The sequence below is a fragment of the Styela clava genome, chromosome 5, assembly GCF_964204865.1.
Source record: "Styela clava chromosome 5, kaStyClav1.hap1.2, whole genome shotgun sequence".
Taxonomy (NCBI): Eukaryota; Metazoa; Chordata; class Ascidiacea; order Stolidobranchia; family Styelidae; genus Styela; species Styela clava.
This window is the reverse complement of record NC_135254.1, coordinates 23,729,334-23,750,832: the sequence shown is the minus strand read 5'-3', so window position 1 is coordinate 23,750,832 and position 21,499 is coordinate 23,729,334. Positions and strand designations below refer to the sequence as shown.

Below are 21,499 nucleotides of genomic sequence, written 5' to 3'. Positions count from 1 at the left end.
ATGAGTAATTGAAGAAGAAAAGTTTTTAGGCATAAAATATTAAATTTTCATAAACCTGATTGAGAAAACCATTTTCTGCTTCTTGTTCAGCGATGACTTCTGATGTTTCTTGACTGATAGTGCCCGGATCAATGATGGTGCCATTTTCATCAACCTCCTGTCAGTTGAGAACATGAAAATAGCAAAGTAAGAAGTAGTTGTACTTGTTGTTTATCTATGATATGACGATTTTCATTTTTAAATATGAATTATTATAATATCTTTAAAAGATATACGATATTTATTTTTATATAAGAATATCATGCTTCAATGCATTGTGTTCTTTCCATGCATAATTCCAGGTGCAAAGTGCTTGAAATTCTATCCAGAACTCAATAATATAGCTATTGTTAAGGAAAAATGTATGATTTTCTTATCAATAGATATGATGGTACTGAATAAGTACTGGAAACTAACAACATGTGGCTATTCACCATTTAGCTAAAATGCTTGAACACATTGTAATACATTCATACGGCTTTCTATCTTCTTTTAAATAATAGTGGTCTGTCTATTGTTTATAGTTAAAATGGATGGAAAAAAGTCTTTCTGAACTTCCAGATTAACATTCTTATATGGGCATGTTGAGGAGACGTTACTTTTACCCAAGTCATTATTGAACTGACCCTCTTTACACCGTTGTCATGTGTTATCAGCAAAAACATAGAAAAAAGGCATCGTTTCTGAAACTTTGATTCATAGCAGAGTGTAATTTATTATTTCAATATATATATTGGTTGACAAAAATAATAAACTCTCTCTCTCTGATAATCGATGCATCAAATATCAAAATTCAGCTTCCACTTACCGAACGGGGAACAACTGTGACTGCTGGTGGTGTCTGCGATGGGGGCTTACCAATACCTATTCTGACTCTTGTGATACCAACTCCACGTTTTTTGCGACGTGCTTCTTCTCTCACAATCTCAGCAATCCATATATCATCTTCTGGAACCTTAAATAAAGTAAAAGTATATATATATATATTTGTAAATCATTTCATTGTAATAATAAATAACCGAAGGGACAAGAGATAAATAGAGTAGGTTATGAGTACCTTTTGGGAATTCATGACTATCGTAAATCAATACATATACAGTATTTATGATATTGAATTCCACTGCAATTGCAGATTGCTATCAAAGCCAGTCCAATGTGTATAACAGTTAAATTAATACATGTAACTGACATATAATTCAAGTGTCAAATAACTTAGAAATTGTGATCCCCCAAATTATATTAAATATAAGATGGAAATATCAAAAAATGGTTTAATTGTGTTTCACAATTTAAATCAAGTTGGTATATAGAGAAATTGGAAATAATATTACAATATTATTATTACAGAAACAATAATATTACAATATTAACAATAAATCTTCACATTGGAAATATCAAATAAATTTTATTAGATAAATTGTAGTTTGTAGTTCCTATTACCGTATATGCATGAACAGTACTCACATTCAATAATAAAGCCAAGTTTGTTATTAAGTCGTCGAAAAATTCTTCTGTTGTCACCGAGGGCACACCAAATGAAAGATAAACAGCGTTTGATATCTGAATTAATATTTGAATACGAAAATTGAATAGAAATAACAAAAAAAATAACAAAATTGCAAAATTTTAGGATGTTCTATATTTCTTTAAACCATCTTCTATTTTTCAGATTGCAATACATTATATCACGCTTAGTTAAAACTAGTACAGTCTATGAGTCCAAGTTAACCCTAAATTTGATAATATTGTATTTTAGCCCTCTAAGGTGTGAAAGGAAAATAATAAAAACAATGCGGGAAAATTTGAGTCATGCCTCATGAATCTGTTCACAGTAAGTTGAGATCTGAATGCCTGTTCAATTATGGTCTTTGGCAAACCAAACTGCAAAAACTAGATGCCTGAAGACTAATTTATCGGCATATAACATCATACCTCAATATCCACATGGTCATTTCCACGAACAGTTATGCAAATAGTTTGTCTTTCTCTGCTATAATAATTACTTCCAACTGGATCGGTGAATGTTGGCATATAAAAATCTGTATCATTTGCTGGTGGTTTTCTTGTCAATACTTTTGCTGTAATAATTTGCATTTCAGTTGAAAACTTCTCATTGTTCTCACTATAGCTGTATAACCACTTTATTCAAGGTTTATGAGAATGTTACACACATTATTGCATATTCTACGAAACCTAAGAAACATATGCAAAAACTTTGGACAGTAAAAATTTGGCAAGATTGAGGTGTATGTATCAAATAATACTTTGGATACATCAAATAGTAGTAATGGTAGATCACATGAAGCTATCTTGAAAAAATATAGTAGAAAGACCGGAGTTTGTGAATATGAGAATTCTATCCTGAATTCATTAGAATAAATTATGGTGTATGTCAGAAAATTCTCAAAATATAAGATATATAAAGATATGAAAATTATTTATATTTGATGTGAATTTTAGAAGTGTGACATACTTCCTTCATAGTATCCATTCTTTGGCAAAACATAAGCTCCTTTGGAGAATACATCAAGCCGATTAGATGTTGAATAGAATAAACAAGTAACTATAGCTTCATTGCTGGCAGCATGAGGTAATCTTAACCTGAGTTTTTGTGGGCTGGATCCTGTTTATAAATATTAAAAGAACAAAATGATTGAGGAAGAATAATCAAGAGAATGTATAGTGACTTATGCTCAATATGACTAAATCATTAAGACTTGAAGTAAACATTGTGAAGCAAATTCATTTAAAGCATTTAGAGACAATATATAGAAGTCAATGTTTTATGGGCATAAATTAGAAGAAAACATGATTTTGCTAAAACGACAATTACTGACGAAATATATCAGCGATTATTTTAAATCATGTTAGAACAAGATTTTCAACTTACGAATTTAAATTATCTGACCAGTTTTTTGCACTTTTAAAATTCTGTCTAATTATAACGTTTGGTGATCGTTGGCTTCATGACTTTTCTTTGTACACATTGTCAACATCGACATAAACTTTTCCAACCAGTACACCACATTTTGTACTAATAATACTAATTACTAGGGATGGGACGAGTCCGGCATTACAGAGATTCGACGAATCCGAGTAATAGGCCAGGGACTCGAGTCGAATCCACCGAGTCTGTGACGTCACAATGTTAAAGTAGAGAAACACGTTTTTGACCATACTACAGCATCGTGCGCTCACAAACATACGTCGTAGATCATATTTCTCGCCTAATGGTTCCGCAGATAGCTGTTGAATCAATTTAAAAATATATTTTTTTTCCTTTTTGGCAGCCATAATACAAACGTAAACGTGGGTCAATGTGCGCCTTGGCTGTGAACCGGATTTCCAGCCCACCACCTTGCGTCAATTCTGGGCGGCTATTTAAAAATTCTTACATGTCAATATGAAAAATGAAAAGATTTTGACTACAATGCTTCCCCATAATTCCAGATATTTCTAGCCCTAAATTTACTATATCGTGTGCGCAATTGGTAGAGAGATGCCACTCGTCGTCAAAACAATGCTTGCAAGTTAGTAGTTTATGTAAACGTTCCGAAACGCTCCATGCTTTTCGTTGCTCCCTTTTTAGAGGAAAGATTGCACATAATAAACTCAATTTAAACGAGGTATTGATGAGATTCCCCCTTGGGTTGATCCTGAGCATGTTTCATACTTATTTACGCGAATCGAAAACTTGAAATATTGCGCACATATTTTATTGTGTACCACATGTATAATAAAAAGGATAGATAGTTTGAAGACGACTTGCGCATCATTGTTATAAGCTATCAATAGTTTTTAACTTGCGTTATATTATCTGGATATCTGTCATCATTTTTATTAGGAGTGTAAATATAGGCGTAAATTACCGTAGTAAAAACAGAATAGATTATAGACTCGGTAAAAATGACCTGGACTCGAAATCGAATCCGAGTCCAAAAAATGCCTGGATTCGACTCGAATCCGGGTCCGGATCCGAATCCCGGCCCATCCGTACTAATTACCAATCTTGACTGTCACCTGAAAAATGGATCTCATATTTGTGATCAATTGCAGTTATTGTATAAAATGTTGACAATCTCAATTGGCAAGTATAGCCTGCACACCATCCATGATCCTGGGGACCTATGAATAAGTTAAGTCAAGAGTTAAATACAAATGAAATAACAGTTATTAAAAACTAACACAATAGTGATTTGATATCTTGTTTTTGATAAAATTTAGATTGCTAACCATTAATTAGATCAATATAGCCCTCCGATAATAAAGCAACAGGTGAAATTCTTCTAGTTTCGCTGTCCCAATCCAAACTTTCGATGATGAACAATTGATGATTGTATCCATGGCATTCATATGCTTGCCAATCACTTTGATAAACACAATTTTTTCCTGCACCATTAGCCCTAAAACCAAACAAATTATAGTGAGAATCATGAGTGAGGTGTGTTTCATGATGACACAAAAAAAATGAAAAAATTGACCTGGTTAAAAGTTTGAAATATTAACCATAATATTTGCTGAATTATTATACATCCATAACAAGTAAATCAAACTATGAGCAGAAAGAATACAAATCTACTAGATTGCATAAAAATATTATAAAATTGTACTGAACTAATTCAACCGAAATGAAGTCATGATAACAAACTAAAAAATGCAAGCAGGTATTGTATACGCAAGGCAAAATTTAGATCTTATAAAAGCAGTGGAGGAAATAAAAAAGAGGAAAAAAAATATTGAAGAATTCTCAAAGTAAAACTTTTTAGATGGCCAATAGTGAAACGTGAAAACAAAAATTAAAAATGACATCTTCAGTCTGAAGAAGTATTTCATAACAAACAAGCAATGACAGGCCCTGAATTAAAACTGACATGATAAAAAAATCTTTAAAATAATGAGAATTTTCTTCTATGTCAAATTGAATTTGATTAGAAAGTTTTTAACACTGTTAAAAGCATTATTCATTAACAATATTGTCACGGATAATTAAAGAATTATTCAAAATGATATTGACCTCAAAATTCCTTTATGTGGTGCGATTTCTTCAACTGGAATTCTACTTCCATTGGTTCTTGTCAACATTGTTTTTGGAATTCTGTAATCTCCCAATCCTCTTCTAGCATCACCATCCCATTCAAATTCAGCCTAATAAAAAATCAAATAAATTTGTCGAATATTTTAAAAAATTAAATAAAAATAAAATCACTGCAATTTTATGTTGGTATTTTTGTATTATTTTGTAATCGATAATAAATCTTGTGAACACAGCTGATAGTTCGCTTATCTCGTTTGTGGTATCACTAAAGAAGTGTTCAAGAATGATAAAGAACAGTTTAAAAATAAATTAAGCTCCTAGCTTGTTACAAGGCTATATACTCTAGGTTCTAGTGACCTTGGTACATACACCTAAAGGCATAAAACAATGTTTTATACTAACCCATCTTTATCTAGATCCATTCTAGATGGTATTGAATATTGCCCATTATTTATAACATAATGCGCAGATGAGAAACTTAGTAAAACTAAGTTCATTGAATATTTTGGTGGTAACCATCTAAGGAACAGTCTTACAAAACTTCCTTAATTAAAGAATACTCAAACAATATATTTACAGTAGGAAGACGGATAGAAAATTATGTAAAGATTTTTATTAAGACAAAGAAATTTGAAATTATTACGAGCTGACTTTCTGAATCAATAGGCAGCGAACATAATGCCTAAGGTTATCAAATCATACAAACCTGAGGAATAACTGTGCCAGCTGATCCAAGAAAAGAACCATCCAAGTCAGTCAAGATCATTTTATTCAATCCATCACATGTCATATCTACACAATCTGATGGATTCACTTTACTGAGGAATACAAAAATGTGAAGAATATGAGTATGAACATCATTATACTCATTAATAAATATCAATTGTGTCAAATAGTCAAAATTGAATAGTAAAGGGGCGATGGATATTGCAGACATATTTGAATATTTTTATTCAATCCTGCAGTTCAAAATACCTACAGCCAATTAAAAGCATGAAGCTTCATTATAATTACAGCTGGTGATGGTCACATACTGAAATTTCAATAGCATTACATTTCAAAATGACTGGGCAACTGGAGCTATATTTTAACAAAGATTTGTAAATAACTGAATAATAATAGAATTCTCAGGTGCATGCAACATTAAAACTAATTTAAACTCAAAACGTGAATTTACCCAATTGATGGCCGAAGATATAACACTTTTGTATTAACAGATGATGCTTCAAAAGTAATTCCACTGAAAAACACGGGATGCTGGAAATCTTCATTTTTTGAATTTGGCATAAAGATAATGTTGTCAATCCCACAAGAAGCGTCATCAAAGTTTATAAATGCTACATCTGAATAAGATAACATGCACTGGTGAGAGAGTATAGATGTCACATAGATAAAAATCTTTATATTGTTTAATACATTTTTTAGTTGGGAAAAGTTGAGATGTTGATTATGTGGAAGATAGCTTAAAGTAGCATAATCATTTGTTTTCACTGCAATCCTTGAAATTAGTTTCCATTGATAACATGAGAAAAATGCATAAATGCGAGGTTCACAGTAGAACTGGATTTATGAAAGAACATTTTTATAGAAATAATTTAGATTAGAAAAATACTGGATTTCTACACAGAAAGAACATTTCATGAATTCTGTCATATTTTTACTGTGTTTGCAGTAATGCCGACAATAAAACTAACTCATATTGAATTTTTATTTTATTATAAAAGTTTAATTCATTATTTCCAATTAATAACTAGTGTTTCGTTTTGCAATTCGGTGACAATAATGAAAAAAGTTATATGAAGTATCAATCTAGCTATGTTACAACCATTATATATTATCTACAATATTTTATGTCATTATTATTCTCAAATACCTATACCGGTATGTATATATAATATATAAGTGGCCCAGTTTTCTTTACACATTCCTAAAACGTTCAAATCATAGGTTTAAAAGAATACACACTGTTTGTGATCACATTTAGTAGTTAGTTATTCCAGCATACCTTCAACTTTTACTTCACCTCCCAAAGCAGGATATTGCATTAGTCCAGCACAAGGTTTCTTTGTACAAGCATTGTGGGCAGACATGAATGATGCACCAAACAATCCAACATTGACACTGTTACCAGCAACAGTTCTTGGTGGCCTGAAATTGGGACTGGTGTCCAGATAATCAATTGCTGGAGAAATCGATGCAGCACAAACACCTAGAAAAATAAATATAATTTTATACAAAGAAAGATAGAATTTTTACTCTGGCAAATTCGAAAATTTTGTCACTGAAAACAAGTTGTTTTCCTGGAAATAATTATATCTGAAATATTGATTAATTTTTTGCGACATCAGAATTAAAAATGTGAAGATTTAACAACATGAAACTGTGAACTACGATAGATATATTGTGACCAACCAAAGTGTGCGAAATTTTCCAGAAAATATTATGATGTATTAGTTTCAGATGATTGGAATCGAAATTAGTTTCAGATGATTGGAAATTCAAATTAGCGAAAAATATAATATTACAAATTCTCAATTTTTTCAAGTAAAACATAATACTAGGAATGCAAACACAAAGTAGATTATATCCAGCTAAGAAATACTTACCTGGTTTTGTAATAGCAATAACAGTTGTATCTTTGATAAGAGCATATTTATCTTCAAAAACATGGGACGTAGCAGATGGTCTGAAAGGTTATAAAACACATAACACAATGAGATTTATATCAACGTTTTCTATTGCAGTATGTTCAAAGAAAAAAGTAACAACTACAATTTCGTTAAAATAGAACTACTAAAATCATATGCAATTGTGGTCATAAAATATTGCATTGTGTGACATCAGTATGTATGTACAGTATTATAAAAGAGATTTTTATTATTACCATGCATATGCATGTAATGATATGTAGTTATCTATTCTTATAATGCATATTTAAAAATATAAATTACCAATAAACATAAAAGGATTTAAATTTGGTTGCTAAATGTACAATGTAATTTTTAGTTATGCATTTAACAAAATATAAATAATATACCACATTATTCGTACTCACACAAAGAAACTTTTAAATTTAACAATGGATTAACAGCGTTAAGAAAACCTACCCATTGAACAAAGTTATAATTCCTATAGCAGAATCAGTGATTGTGCATGAATGAATTTCAGCATCACTTGAGTCTTGAAAATATATTCCATAATCATAAGAGTGATGTATGTTGAAATTTCTTATCGTAGTACATCCAACTTGTCCTATATGATATATAATTTCTTAGGTAACAACTAGCAGAACAAATCCACACAAAAAAGTAAAGAGGATAAATTGTAATTCTAATTCATCTACTATTATGGTGATTTCAATACACAAATATCTCATATCAAAATGTACCTTCTAGTTAAAATCAGTCAATAAGTTGTGATTTCAAAAGAATATGAACAATACCATAATTCAGCAATCTAAATAAAATGTTTTACCAAATTTATTCAAATAAACTCCTTGCAAGCTGGCTCTTGCAGTGTTTGTACCCCATGTTGGATTACTGCATGGCTCGCCACCTATCCAATACGCTGCACGCTCAGATCCAGCTACTACATTTCCACTCATATAAACAGAAGTAGCTCCACTTGTCTGTTGAATGAAAAAAATTACATTTTGAAAAGAAAAAATGGAAGCGTGTTTGACTGATACAATGACAATGCATCACTATGAAATAAGGACTTGAATATTGTCTAGTATGTTGAAAAGGAAAGAAAACCTTAATAACTCTGATTTCATTTTGAACAGATGCAGAACATCTTCATTTTCACAGAAATTGTATAGATGGAGAGCAAAAATAAATTCCTAAACTCACCAGAACTTGAATATATATCTATAATGTGACAAATATCTAAACAAAAGCATTCAACATTCTTGACTAAATTAACAGACCTTTACTGCACCAAACCAGTACCATATTGCATTGGTTTTGTCTCTGTATGTTCCAGGGTTTATCATAAGCGCAACTATATTGTTTGTAAAACTGAAATAGGTAAAAATGAATAAATAAAGGTGCATGAAATTAATATAAAATGGTATAGAATACATCAGTTCATAGACTATAAATAATACCATTAATATTGATATGTTGTGGTTCCTATGCATTTCTAACAAATGCTTTTTCTGTAATTCATTTTATAATATTTTACTTAATTACCATGAAAAATATAAAAATATAATCCAAAATAATAGAACATATAGACAAAAAAAATTACAACAGGGTATTAACGGCATTTAGCAAGTTCTCAGTATGTATGTGAAATACAAATTCAGAAATTTAATATATCAATATATACTAAGGATATTTTTTATTTCAAAACCCAAAAATCTATCACATTCTTGAAATATTGAAAAAGGATGATTCCCTCTTTTTCATAAAAGTTCATAAAAAAATTTAAAAATATTTTTCAAAAATTTAATTTTAACACAAGTGAAGTATACATCACCTGTTATCTGATCCTTCAATAATAACACCAGATCCAACAGTATGAAGAATGACATTATCTTCAAAAACAATGTTGTTTGCTTGAAACGCTCCAATTGCAGTGTTAAAATTTCTAAAGAATGCACATCGTTTCACATATGATGGTTTTATAAGATCGGATGTTCCTTAAATAAAGAATGAATTTAATTATACAAAAAGATGAAGAATTATAGGTAACATAAATTACAGAATCATTGAAGATATGAAAAAATACCACATATTAATAAAACGATAAACTTTAGTATACGAATAACAACGAGACAAAACCACTTGTTTAGTTGAATCAGAGCAGTGAGGTCAAGTTTGGTAGGTTTCCACCTAGAGTCTGAGAGAGAGTCTTATTTCCAAATTCTCAGGAGTCAGGTGTTAAATTTCAGAATTCTTTACAATTGGGAGTCCTAATTTCAAATTTTAAATAATTCAATTGAACAAACAAAATTTTTACAAATACTCAAACAGCTTCAAATTTCCTAAGCCTTCCTAACAGTCTATTTTAAAAGGCTTGAACATATCAGGTCGCACTTGGAATTTTTCTTACGTTGAAGTTTCACTGATTGGGAGATATTCTTACTCAAAATATTTTCAAACCAGAAATCGCAAAAGATTTTAGTTTCACCAAACCTGATCTGAATATAGCTTAAAATTCGTTGATATATTGGTCTGGTAGAACAATTAAAAATGATAGCATTATCACCTGATTTCCAGTACACTAGAGAATATCTTGGATCTGCACTATCAGAATACCCCTCTTGTCCCATGCGCAAAAATTCAACATCTTCTATTCTGGCATATCCTTTGTATTCGATACCTCCTTGAAAGTACTATAAAATCCATTATATAACATTCATAAAAATATTTAACTGCTCTTAAAAATAAAGCAGTTGAGTGAAATGTTAAATGAGATAATTACCAATATTTTGGGGTGAATAATATCCACAGTAAACTGAATATGAAGAACAAAACACAAGCGAGAATTTACCTGTCCAACAATTATTCGACCTCCAAAAGATTCTTCATCTGATCCAGGATATTCATTTCCAATAACTTTTATATTTCTTGTTAATAATCCAACTTCTGCCGCAATCGTAACATCTGGATTACTGGTATAAGTGTAAGTTTCCGCTGAAATAATAAAAGCATGCTTCAATAAATGTACTTTTATCAAAAAGTTTCGAATTCTCCAAACAATGTGAGTTTATTAAATATACTTGCCTCAGTATAGGCTGTTTTAAGTTTACAGGCATCAATATACACTGGTGAGTTGAATTCAAATATGGTAATATTAGGTATTTCAAATAAAAATTTCTTTAAAATGGACACAAAGAAGTTGAATTGAATATAGCAAGTTACGCACTATTGAAGATTTCAAAATAGTAGCACTGTTGATTGAACAGTAGTTGAGTTGTCTTACACTATTTAATCCCAGGTCACAAATGTGCCATTTCAGGGTTTTGTTGAGGTGAGAAAGAATGTGGCTTGACTGCACACTCCAAAGGCATAATCATTAAATTAAATCAAAATAATTTAGAAGATGAAAAAAAGCATAATGTTCTCACCAATATGATCATACTGCACAGTGCTGTTCAATGTCAAAGTTGTTTTATCAACACTGATATCAGTAATCTTGAATGTTTCAGTTTCCCATGGATCATAACTTGTAGTTGTAATCATGATGTCATCACCTATTAACGGAAAAATTTGAATAATTAGAAGGCAGCAAACAAACGTTTTATATTTGGTACATAAGAAATAACATTTTAAATAATATTTTGTTACTAAACAAATTTTGGCCAAATATTCCAATGCAGAATATATAAGTATGCATAAGCAGTTTGGAGCATTTTCAGCCGCCATCTGTTTTGTCTGCTATGTAAGATCCTTATTATAATTATCATGATGATGGCTGGCAACATCAGAACAAGTTCAAGCATGAAATGATATGGTATTTCACTTTTATCCAAAGAATGGTCAAGTTGAAAAAACAACAACCCAACCAAGTCATAAAAATTCATGGACTTGGCAGTAGTATACTGTATTCACTTTGAAAGGTAGTAAAAATTGAATTTTTTATATTTATTAATGTGTTAGTTTTTTTCATGTTTTCAGTGTCTATCAATGATTGCTTCAAATTATTTTTCTTACCTAACAATCAAATATTAAAAGTAAAATAATAAAATAAATGAATGTAATGAAAATATATAGGTATTTTATTTTTCATTATGTTCTTCCACTGACCAACTTTCCAGTCTACTGCTTTCGAGAGTACAATAGTAGATGATCCAGCAGAAACTGACTGAGATAAAGATGTCCAAGATGTTGTTGTTTTTATACCATGCATATCTAGCCCACCAAACACTCCTATAACAGTAAAAAAAATTATGTGGTTGTATTATTGATCAAATATAATGCATCTTGCAGTGAAATAATGATGAAACAACATTATACACTACATAAATTATTCAATTGCTTAAAGGAAATCCTAATTAAACATATTACAATTGAGTACATTAATGACATTGTGGTTCATGATAATACAATATTTTCAGAAACTTCCGGCCAACTCCAAAATGAAAGCACAACCTTTCAATTTAGTATATAAATATATTTATTTCTTAATACCAATAGCTTTGGCTCCCATGTTAACTCCTTGGACAATCGCAAAGTCTTCTGTATCTCTGTCTCCAGTCAATATTATATTTGCTAATCCTCTGAAAAGATTGTCTTCCCAACCAATGATTAATCTTCCGCCCTGGATAATTAAAGAACAAAAAATAAATATAAAAAATATATCAGCTATAATTATTTTAACAAAGAGCATGCATTCTGAAACTTTACGGCCACACATGAAACTGAATTGCATAAGACGATATAATACATGAAGCATGTACAATATGCTTTGTATATTAAAAACTCACTCGTATGAATATGTAAGTTGCTTGAATGGTAAAATTCTTATAATCGCCTGATTCAGTGGGTTCCCATTGTAATTCTAAAACTCCTTCCAACCAGAGCGTATTGAATATTGGCAAATCAATATCGGCTACAACCCAGTCACCTAAGATGAAAAAATAATTTTGTAAACAAAGAATCGTTAACAGATTTAATCTCGTCGAATACCAACAGTTCTTATCGACAACCTTTCACACCAATCTTTGTGCATTGTACAATAAAATGTGTCGAGTTGGAAACCACTGGTTTAAAGCAAACCTTCATGAAATTCATTGGATAGTAAACAATCACACATGCTATATGCTAAAACATAAAGTCTGTGATCGTCATCATAGCCTGTTAACAATTGGTACTTTTTACAAATTAGTTGACATACCTTTTAAATATAACAATGTTTCACATTGGTATTAGTACCGGATTGGCTAGCTTTTAAAAAATTTAATGCTACTAGTAAGCTTTACCAGATTCAATAGTAACGTCTGTATTATCTGTTGGCAACACATTGTCTTCCCATATTGAAGTGTCTGACCACCAAACAAAATCGTCAGGTCTCTCTCTTGCAGGTGGAATTGTATTTGGATCTGGTGGTGGAATACAGTCCTGCAACAAAGACAAAACAAATTCTAAATTAGAGGTACAAAGAAATAAATCACAAGGAAAATATTTTTTAACTATTTTTTAACTACTATGCTATGGATTTCTGTACATATGAATGAGAATTATCCAAGATTATAAGGTTGTAGAAATAGCAATATAGCTAGAAATAGCAATGAAATTTAAAGTGGTATCTGGGCTTGTTTCAATGGGAACAAATTTTTTATTCTAGAAAGTTAGAAAAAAAAAAGTAAAGACAAAAAGACTACTTTTTTCAACAGTTTCACTCCTAGCTTCAGCCTTTTTTTCAAATATCTATCCATCATGGCAGGAGTAATATGTGATATGTATTGAGTCAATTACACTTTTGGGGTTAAAGGGTAATACTGCATGTGCAGCAGGTTCAAAGTGATAATTTGAACAATTTGAATTCTTGAAATCCCTACACTCTGTCTTAAAATCTACTTATATACAGCATGAAGAAAAATGAACTTACTGCAAAATAACATCTAAATGTATTCATATGAATATCTCTATTAAGAGCAGTGGGGTCAGCCCAATAATCTCCAGTATCCAGAGCTCTTTTTCTTCTCAGAATCGGATTGTCACCACGTACTATTATAATATATATACATCAAAACAATAAAATGATATTCACTGTGCCTCCAAAATTCATCTGTAATACTATTTTATTGACGAGACATTTATCACAATTCTGCACAAATATACATGTTAGAAACTTAAAATATATTGAAATTGAATTGAAAATAGGCATTTTTCAATGTAAAAAATATGATATACTATTGTCAATCAGAATAACATGATAACACACTATTTCTCCTAACAGATCACCAACTATAAAATTAAGTTAGTATTTGATTAATCACAAATAAAGTTACCAATATATTCCATCAACTTTGTAGCATCATTGAAGTAATAATCCCCATGCTCATTAGAAGAACAATCCAATGGAGCTAGACTGTTGTTTTTTAATTGGCCTTTTGCAACCAAAAACATATCTGGTGTTTGAGTAAATTGATGCCTCATAATATTGCAATCATTGGGCTAAGTAGAAATAAGAATATTGACATAGAATAATATCAAATTTAAAAATAAAATTAGAAAAAGAGTGTGTAATATTTTGGTAATTTTTTTTATATATTGATTAAAGCAATAGAAATCACTGAATCATATTATAGGGCTGGCTATCTCACAGTGATATCTATGATATCATTCAATTGAAGGTTAGGATGTATTCACTTATTTATCCCGGGGAGAGGAAATTGGGGATGCAATATATATATGAGTATAGGTAAGAAGAAGATCACAAGTTAGGTAGACATTGTTCAGAACCAACAATACTTAATATTCACTGTGATAGTAGTTATGACTATTACCTGATAATTATAGTATGATGCATCATATGTTACATTAGCCATTTTTGGCAAATGATTGTAAGTCCATTCATATTCTTCTCCGTCAAATAGAAGAGCCATCCATCCTGGTTTATGAGTCATTCTCTTCTGTCTGAAACAAGAAATAGTATTTACACTTGCGACTGAACTGATTCTTTTTTATGTTTCCACAACAAATTGTAATTGAATTTGTCATACAGTCATGGATGAAATAATACATACTCAAATGGTACTTGAGTTCTTCCATATTGATTTGTCAAATTCACAAGTGAGCCATCAAGGGATGTTGGTTTTGCATTGTTCCATGCAATTCTATGAAGTCTCATTTCAGGACAAACCATTCCTGTTTGATGAATAATAAAGGAAAACTTCTTTAAAATGTACAATCTGCCTCACAATTGTTAAACTAATTTTATTGTGAATAACAAAAAGTAAAATATGAATAATAGACAGAGAAATCTTGATAGCTGCATAGCATGACAACTAACATTTGAATTACATTTTCGTATTTCACTCCAAATCTGGATTAAAATTAAATGTTGAAGCTAATAACTGGCTAATTGAAATTAATAATGGGTTTTGTCAATTTCATTGTTTAAAATATGAAGAATACATAAAAAATTTCAGTTTGTCCCTGCTTTTTACCTGGGAAACGAACACTCCATTCTGTTTTTTCAATACAAGAAGGTGGAGCAGTATCTGTTTTCGCAATTACTGTTGAAGGATTCCCAGTTTTTGTTAAACTTCCATCCATATCTTCAATGTAATTTTCATGTTCCCATCTGAATATGTTATTTTATGAATAATAATAAAAGATTAAGATATAACATAACTACTATTCATACATTGTAACAAATGTATGACAACATTGCAGAATAGAAAAAAAAGGATGTAACCACACACAATTCTTGTGTTTGATTTGTGCCTTGGTATGGTGGATTGCTTTTATTTTAAATATTTGAAAGATGGCACACAAGGAATAATGTTGCTATATGACTGCACTTATTTTTGAGCACAGACATTCAGTCTTAAAACTTAGCCTTACTTTTAAAATTAAATCAATTTTGGTACCAGACTCGTTGTTTTGAACTCCTGTCTATGCATTCAAGTGTTGCAAATAATAATTGGAAATAACTTCTACAATTCTGTTATTATCAATATATGGTATGTGATCACAGCAAACGATTGTGGATGGTATCATCCAAATGCTTCCTTCCATTCAGCAGTTGCACCATATCATTTGTCTATTAAGGATGCAATAACTTGGTAGTCATCTCTATTATTAACATGAATTAGTTTAATCAATCTTAATTTTTAAATATCGATATATATAACTGACCTAAATATTCCAAGGTTAGCTGTGTTATGATGTTTAATTCCCTTGAATCTGGAGTGGAATCCCCCACAATTACCAGCGCATGTTCCATCAATTTGTGTGGTGGAAAGAACTGCCCCACCAGGACGATCAAAATTGATAAAGGTAACATTTTCAGTCATCCAACCATCAGAATAAGGCAAAACAATGGCTGAAGTCATCTGATTAACTGAAAGCATTGTTTTTATTAATTATAATTGGTATTTAAATATTGGAGTTTTCCAAAATTCATTCTGAAGTATAAATTGTCTTACCCAAACATTTATAAAAAACAATATACTATTAATAAATATCTTCATGCTTTAATGAAACACAATAAAAATTATATTTACAAGATATATATATAATATTTATTACCACTTTTATGTGGTGGAACGATATTAATGCAATGAAATCAATAATTACTTGCTCCAGAAACAGAAGTATGACCAACAATGACTGAATTCTCCAGTCCAGTCTCTCCCCATACCAAAGGTTTCATCATTTTAACTTCAACTCCCGCCTGAAATAATAACATGTTTAAATTAATATATCTGATATATTTGATAGTAGTATTAGTAGCAGAAAAATAATTCATAATTTTTAATATAAAATTCATTTGAAATAATGTCATATGCAGTGAAATGGATATTATATAGAAACAATGCAAGTAATATATTTTAATTGTTGAAGAGTTGACACAATTTTCAAAACAATGTAGTCATTTAAAAAGTTTATTATTAAATAACATTGAAAAATTTAATAGACATTAAATAGGGTCAATTGAATGGCTTTATGTAATGGATTATCAATATTCTAAATCCATATTTATCAGACATTTTAAAGTTTGAATTTTGTTCAAAATAGATTCTTCGTACTTCTCAAACAGTACTTCTCAGTAAGATTTAAAAAAACAATTTTCAATAACTGGACCACATATCTAAATTAATAGTAATATTTCCATCAATTATATTCATCGTGTTTTGCTAAACTAGGACAATTTTATTTATTCAGTGGTCTTCATACATATTCCCTTTTCTCCAAGTTGTCTTTCTGTTTAAAAATGTTCCAGGTATGCATCATTAAAATTACTTTTATACTAATTTATATTACATTTTTTTTTTTGATATGTTTTAGTTTTTCTTCGGTACCTTGTCATTGTTATAAAATTTTGAATCTCTGATTTTAACGGAACCAGTTTGTACAAACTCCGCTCCTTTCTCACAATTCCAAACTTCCAGTCCTGTCAGCACTGCTATTTCATTTTGATCACACCAGCAACAAGATCCAGATTTTGGAGTGAACTCCTACAAATAAAATGACATTTGGATAAGATTATACATGAGGGTGATATGGATGTGTTGAACTCTGACACAAGGCTATGTAATACCTGAAATATCCAAACTCCAAACCATCCTTGGGAGTGAGCAGTGTTATTAGAAAAAGAACCCAGTGCTACTTTTCTTGGACAAATAGATGTTGTATGTGATGGACCACTTGGATGCTTGTGCATTCTAAACCAATAACCAAAATGAGTTCCGCCTGTAAATAATACGAGTGAGGATCAATTAAAATGTTGATTCAAGACCTATTTGAAATAATGGAGAGATATTGAATGATTTCAAAAAACATTTTCACTGAAAAAGTAGAGTATCTGAATGACCACATAACCAATTTGATTATTTCAGACCACACAGACATAATTCTTTTCATTATTATTATTTTTTTTAAATATTTATCACATAGAGAGGGAAGCTGATGAGACCGTCCAAGTATAGGGAAAACTACAACATCTCGTTCAATAGTCTATATCTTGTTACTTAGTGAGTTGAAGATTACAATATAAATCTAAATTATTTAAATTTAAAAGAAATCAAATTTCCATTAAGAATTCAGAATAATTGTAGTTGATTAATTTTATACCAGCTGCTGCATTGTCTTCAACAATGTTATCAGCATTTGTGATCCAAAATGCTGCTGGTGTAACGTCATCATTTTGTAATGAAGTACTTTGTCTACAGAATACAACCAGATTTCCTATAATTTTATTTTTTGTTTCTAAACCATCCTCGATAAAGATTGTTCCTCCCATCGAATTGAATATAACATTTTTCTCTACCAATGCTTTGTGAGTATCGTGGATTGTAACAGCCCTGGAACATGAATTTTAAATATGAAAATGCCTTCACTACAATGAAACATAATCTTTTCAAAATATTATTGATGAGTAAAAACAAATATGACATGTTTTTAACATAAGGAGCAATATGCTAAAAGTTACAAAAATAAAATTATTTGACTTACGTCCATCATTGAGATTCAGAAAAACTTGCATAACAACAGTTAATGACACTGTATGATATAATATTATTGTAAACATATAGTCAATTTCGACCAACTCACAGCACAGACTACAATATAACAAATAGGAAAGTTATTTTTTTGTTATACTGCTGTAGATACTGAAATAGTTTTTTCTGATAACCATAATATACACCTGTTAAAAGTTTCGTGAATGCCACATCCTCTGACATAATTTTTATAGTTCATGTCTCCCATTAAATGATAATGAATCGCATAACGTCCTAGTCTGAATGCTTGGCCCATATAATTAAGTTCTACATAGGAAATTCTGCCGAAGGCTTTCTGCTCATCTGGACTAGGATGATGAAACATAATTTGTCCACCAAATTGATCTGATCCCATTTCTTCCCCAAAACGACCCTGTAAAAATGCAGAGTTGGTATGAATAAAAATTATCTGGAGTATAGAACCACAAGTACACATTGCTGCAGGTTTATATATTTTTCAAGTATTGTTCCTATATTAAAATACAGTTCATAAATACGCTTTACAATATTTTAACTAAACAAGATAATCTTAATGGATGGAAAATACCTGAAAGCATGTTTGTTGGGCAAATTCTCCAGTGTTAAATCCTTCTGGACAAGCAGGAATGTCTTCAGACCAGTCCATGTTTCTAGACCCACGAACAAGAACATTATGGGTGAGAAGCCCAACTTCAGCTCTTGATTTTAAAACAGTTCCATCTGCATAAAAAGTACTGGGTAATATGCAAAGTTGACATATGGGTTTATGTTAAAGATTAATCAAGTTTTTATCAACCCAAAAAGAGAAATAAATTACTGCAATGTGTGGATATAAATATATCTTGAAGATATCACTTTTATTCAGAAGTATTTTTTTATTTAGAAATAATTCATACAAAAAACTCATGTTACCAATGAACTGATAACAGCAATTCAGAATAACACTTGATAACAAGGCTTTGCTGCAAACCAAAGTTTATCACTTTACTCGGTGAGTTTAGGAATGTGAAATGATTCATCACATAGTACTAGTTAATGATTGTGAAATAAAAATGTACGGTATGTATAAAAATGTATTGAGACTGGCAGCTTACCTGGCATAGTTTCTACAACACCTAAATGGTCAAATTCCAATGCAGTTTCCAAAGTAATAGTAACTTGATCACCAGCTACAGACAAAATGGTGTGTTTTTCATTTTCTTCTTGACTGTGGCGATGACCTAAACAAAAGTCATACATAGATAATATGGTTATTAAAATGAAACAAGTCTTATAACTCCATCTTGAACTTTCCCAACAAAATAGGCATGTGTGTATGAATTCAATAACTGTCCTCCAGATTTTACAGTTGATTTCATAAATTTTGAAGAACTTAAGCTCATTCGAATTATTGAAGCAACAAGATGACCAAATTGCATGTATTTCATGAAAGTCTTTTCTCCTAAAATACCCAAGTCAATTTTATTTTTATTTTGGGCAAATATTCGGCAAAGCTAGTATGGACACTACCATATCTCTGCAATTCTCTCATGAAAAAAATATAATGCTGGAAGACTTTCATGATATAATGAGTATTCTAATTGCAAATCATGTTGATGTTAGGATACAAATGAACCTTTCATACATTTATCTTCTATATTCTAAGTTTTATTATCCATTTGATTTCTGTCATCTGGTTGGTCTCTTTGTAATTTATTCAATCTTAATATTCACAAGACTATTCCAACTAACTTTTAATAATGAGATGGGATGTTATTACAAATTTTTATACCTGTACTTGCAATAACAATTTCATCTCCTGCTTCCCATGTAACAGGATTATCGACTGTGATTACATTTGTTCCAGCATTGGCAGTTGCACTTAAATAAGTCCAGGTCACAGGGACATATTTTCCATGCAAATCTAACATTCCATCTCGAACTGCAATTGTCTTTGTACCATAGATTGGAAGCTCAATTGATCTCAAATGTCCATGAAGAGTTATGATTGCTTTATGTTGAAATGGTTCATCTTCAGTGCCAACCTGATATTACAAAAGTAAATATTAGTTTAGTTTTAAGTCGGGTCATTGATTGTCACTAATTGAATACATTTTTTGTACTAGACAATATTTACTGATAAAATAGTCATTTCATCGTTATATATCAAGTTCCTTATGGCAGCAAGCAAATACAAAATTTCATTGTCCAATAATTTTTATATTTGTTTGATTAATTTCGTATATGAAAATTATTTGATAATAACTGAGTAGTTGGAGATCTATTGATGCAACTAGCTAAATTTAAATTAGCAAAACTTTAGAAATTTGTTTTATTACTATAGTCACATTATACTACTGATCTAGATAAACAGAAATATCAATCTACTGATATTACATAAAATAATCAGGAGAATTATACATTAATATATGAAGTACTGAATTCGAAGTTTATATGATTTTAAAATTCTCCATGGTTTTAAGTATTTAGATAAAAGCACTGACTGAAGCTTGAAGTCTATGAAGAAAATACTTGCTATAATTTATTTTAATCAGTACCTGGCTGGCCCCATTTTTATTTCTATTTATCTGAAGATGAATCCTACCCAAATAAATGTCAGCGACTAATGATTGGTTAAGATTTTTCCATGTTTGTAAACAGTATTTGTGCACAATGTCAGTCAAAGTACCTGCAAAACTCCTCCATCTGTAATAAGTATATTCTTTGCATTGAGTTCGATATCTGCTTCATCAAAAAATACTTTTCCTCCTTGAATTAAAAGCATCTTTAGAATGGCAGTGTTCTCGTCAATCATGATTTCCATACCAGCAGGTATGACAATAAAAGTATCATCACCAGGTATTCCTCTTCCACCCCATGTCCAAATTGATGACCAAAGATCTAAAGAAACAAAATATTATATAAGATATTTAAAATATAAATTGATAAAAAAAAACGATATCAAATATACAGGGTGACCTAAAAGAAAAACGCAGGAGCCAGGACGTTTGTAAAATATTCTAAAAAAAACATTACTTCTGTGCGAAGCGTCCTCAATTAATAAAACTTTGGGGTACTATTATACATGTTCCAGGGTTTGTACAAATATCTAACAAAATGTATGGGTTATGTATTTTTGGGTCACCCTGTTTTATTCAATGAAAATCATAAAAAAGCTGATTGCCTTGACATTTTAACATAATACTATCAACAATGCCTCTAATAAGTGCACCCTACAATCATTAGCTGCTTTCTTTGTGATAAAATGTCATTGCTTAAATTCA

General features: G+C 30.5%; 1 protein-coding gene across 1 annotated transcript in view; it reads right to left on the bottom strand.

The window, feature by feature from the left end:
• The window catches only part of LOC120344728 (fibrocystin-L-like), a 69,602-nt gene that overhangs the window by 9,845 nt on the left and 38,258 nt on the right, over positions 1-21,499 (bottom strand). The window contains exons 53-90 of the mRNA XM_078112583.1: positions 20,905-21,116; positions 20,008-20,260; positions 19,331-19,456; positions 18,805-18,956; positions 18,404-18,630; positions 17,830-18,059; positions 17,297-17,448; positions 17,058-17,213; positions 16,333-16,429; positions 15,892-16,096; positions 15,198-15,334; positions 14,775-14,895; positions 14,535-14,664; positions 14,037-14,202; positions 13,634-13,752; positions 13,005-13,143; positions 12,510-12,649; positions 12,214-12,343; positions 11,830-11,952; positions 11,151-11,276; positions 10,574-10,716; positions 10,289-10,415; positions 9,557-9,719; positions 9,003-9,093; positions 8,549-8,702; positions 8,182-8,326; positions 7,681-7,760; positions 7,080-7,283; positions 6,252-6,417; positions 5,781-5,892; positions 5,054-5,184; positions 4,273-4,442; positions 4,060-4,164; positions 2,513-2,662; positions 1,972-2,117; positions 1,504-1,599; positions 848-994; positions 56-157 (exon numbers count right to left, since the gene is read on the bottom strand). Of these exons, the coding sequence (XP_077968709.1) occupies positions 56-157; positions 848-994; positions 1,504-1,599; positions 1,972-2,117; positions 2,513-2,662; positions 4,060-4,164; positions 4,273-4,442; positions 5,054-5,184; positions 5,781-5,892; positions 6,252-6,417; positions 7,080-7,283; positions 7,681-7,760; positions 8,182-8,326; positions 8,549-8,702; positions 9,003-9,093; positions 9,557-9,719; positions 10,289-10,415; positions 10,574-10,716; positions 11,151-11,276; positions 11,830-11,952; positions 12,214-12,343; positions 12,510-12,649; positions 13,005-13,143; positions 13,634-13,752; positions 14,037-14,202; positions 14,535-14,664; positions 14,775-14,895; positions 15,198-15,334; positions 15,892-16,096; positions 16,333-16,429; positions 17,058-17,213; positions 17,297-17,448; positions 17,830-18,059; positions 18,404-18,630; positions 18,805-18,956; positions 19,331-19,456; positions 20,008-20,260; positions 20,905-21,116 (5,573 nt within the window). The remainder of the gene's footprint in view (positions 1-55; positions 158-847; positions 995-1,503; positions 1,600-1,971; positions 2,118-2,512; positions 2,663-4,059; positions 4,165-4,272; positions 4,443-5,053; positions 5,185-5,780; positions 5,893-6,251; positions 6,418-7,079; positions 7,284-7,680; positions 7,761-8,181; positions 8,327-8,548; positions 8,703-9,002; positions 9,094-9,556; positions 9,720-10,288; positions 10,416-10,573; positions 10,717-11,150; positions 11,277-11,829; positions 11,953-12,213; positions 12,344-12,509; positions 12,650-13,004; positions 13,144-13,633; positions 13,753-14,036; positions 14,203-14,534; positions 14,665-14,774; positions 14,896-15,197; positions 15,335-15,891; positions 16,097-16,332; positions 16,430-17,057; positions 17,214-17,296; positions 17,449-17,829; positions 18,060-18,403; positions 18,631-18,804; positions 18,957-19,330; positions 19,457-20,007; positions 20,261-20,904; positions 21,117-21,499) is intronic.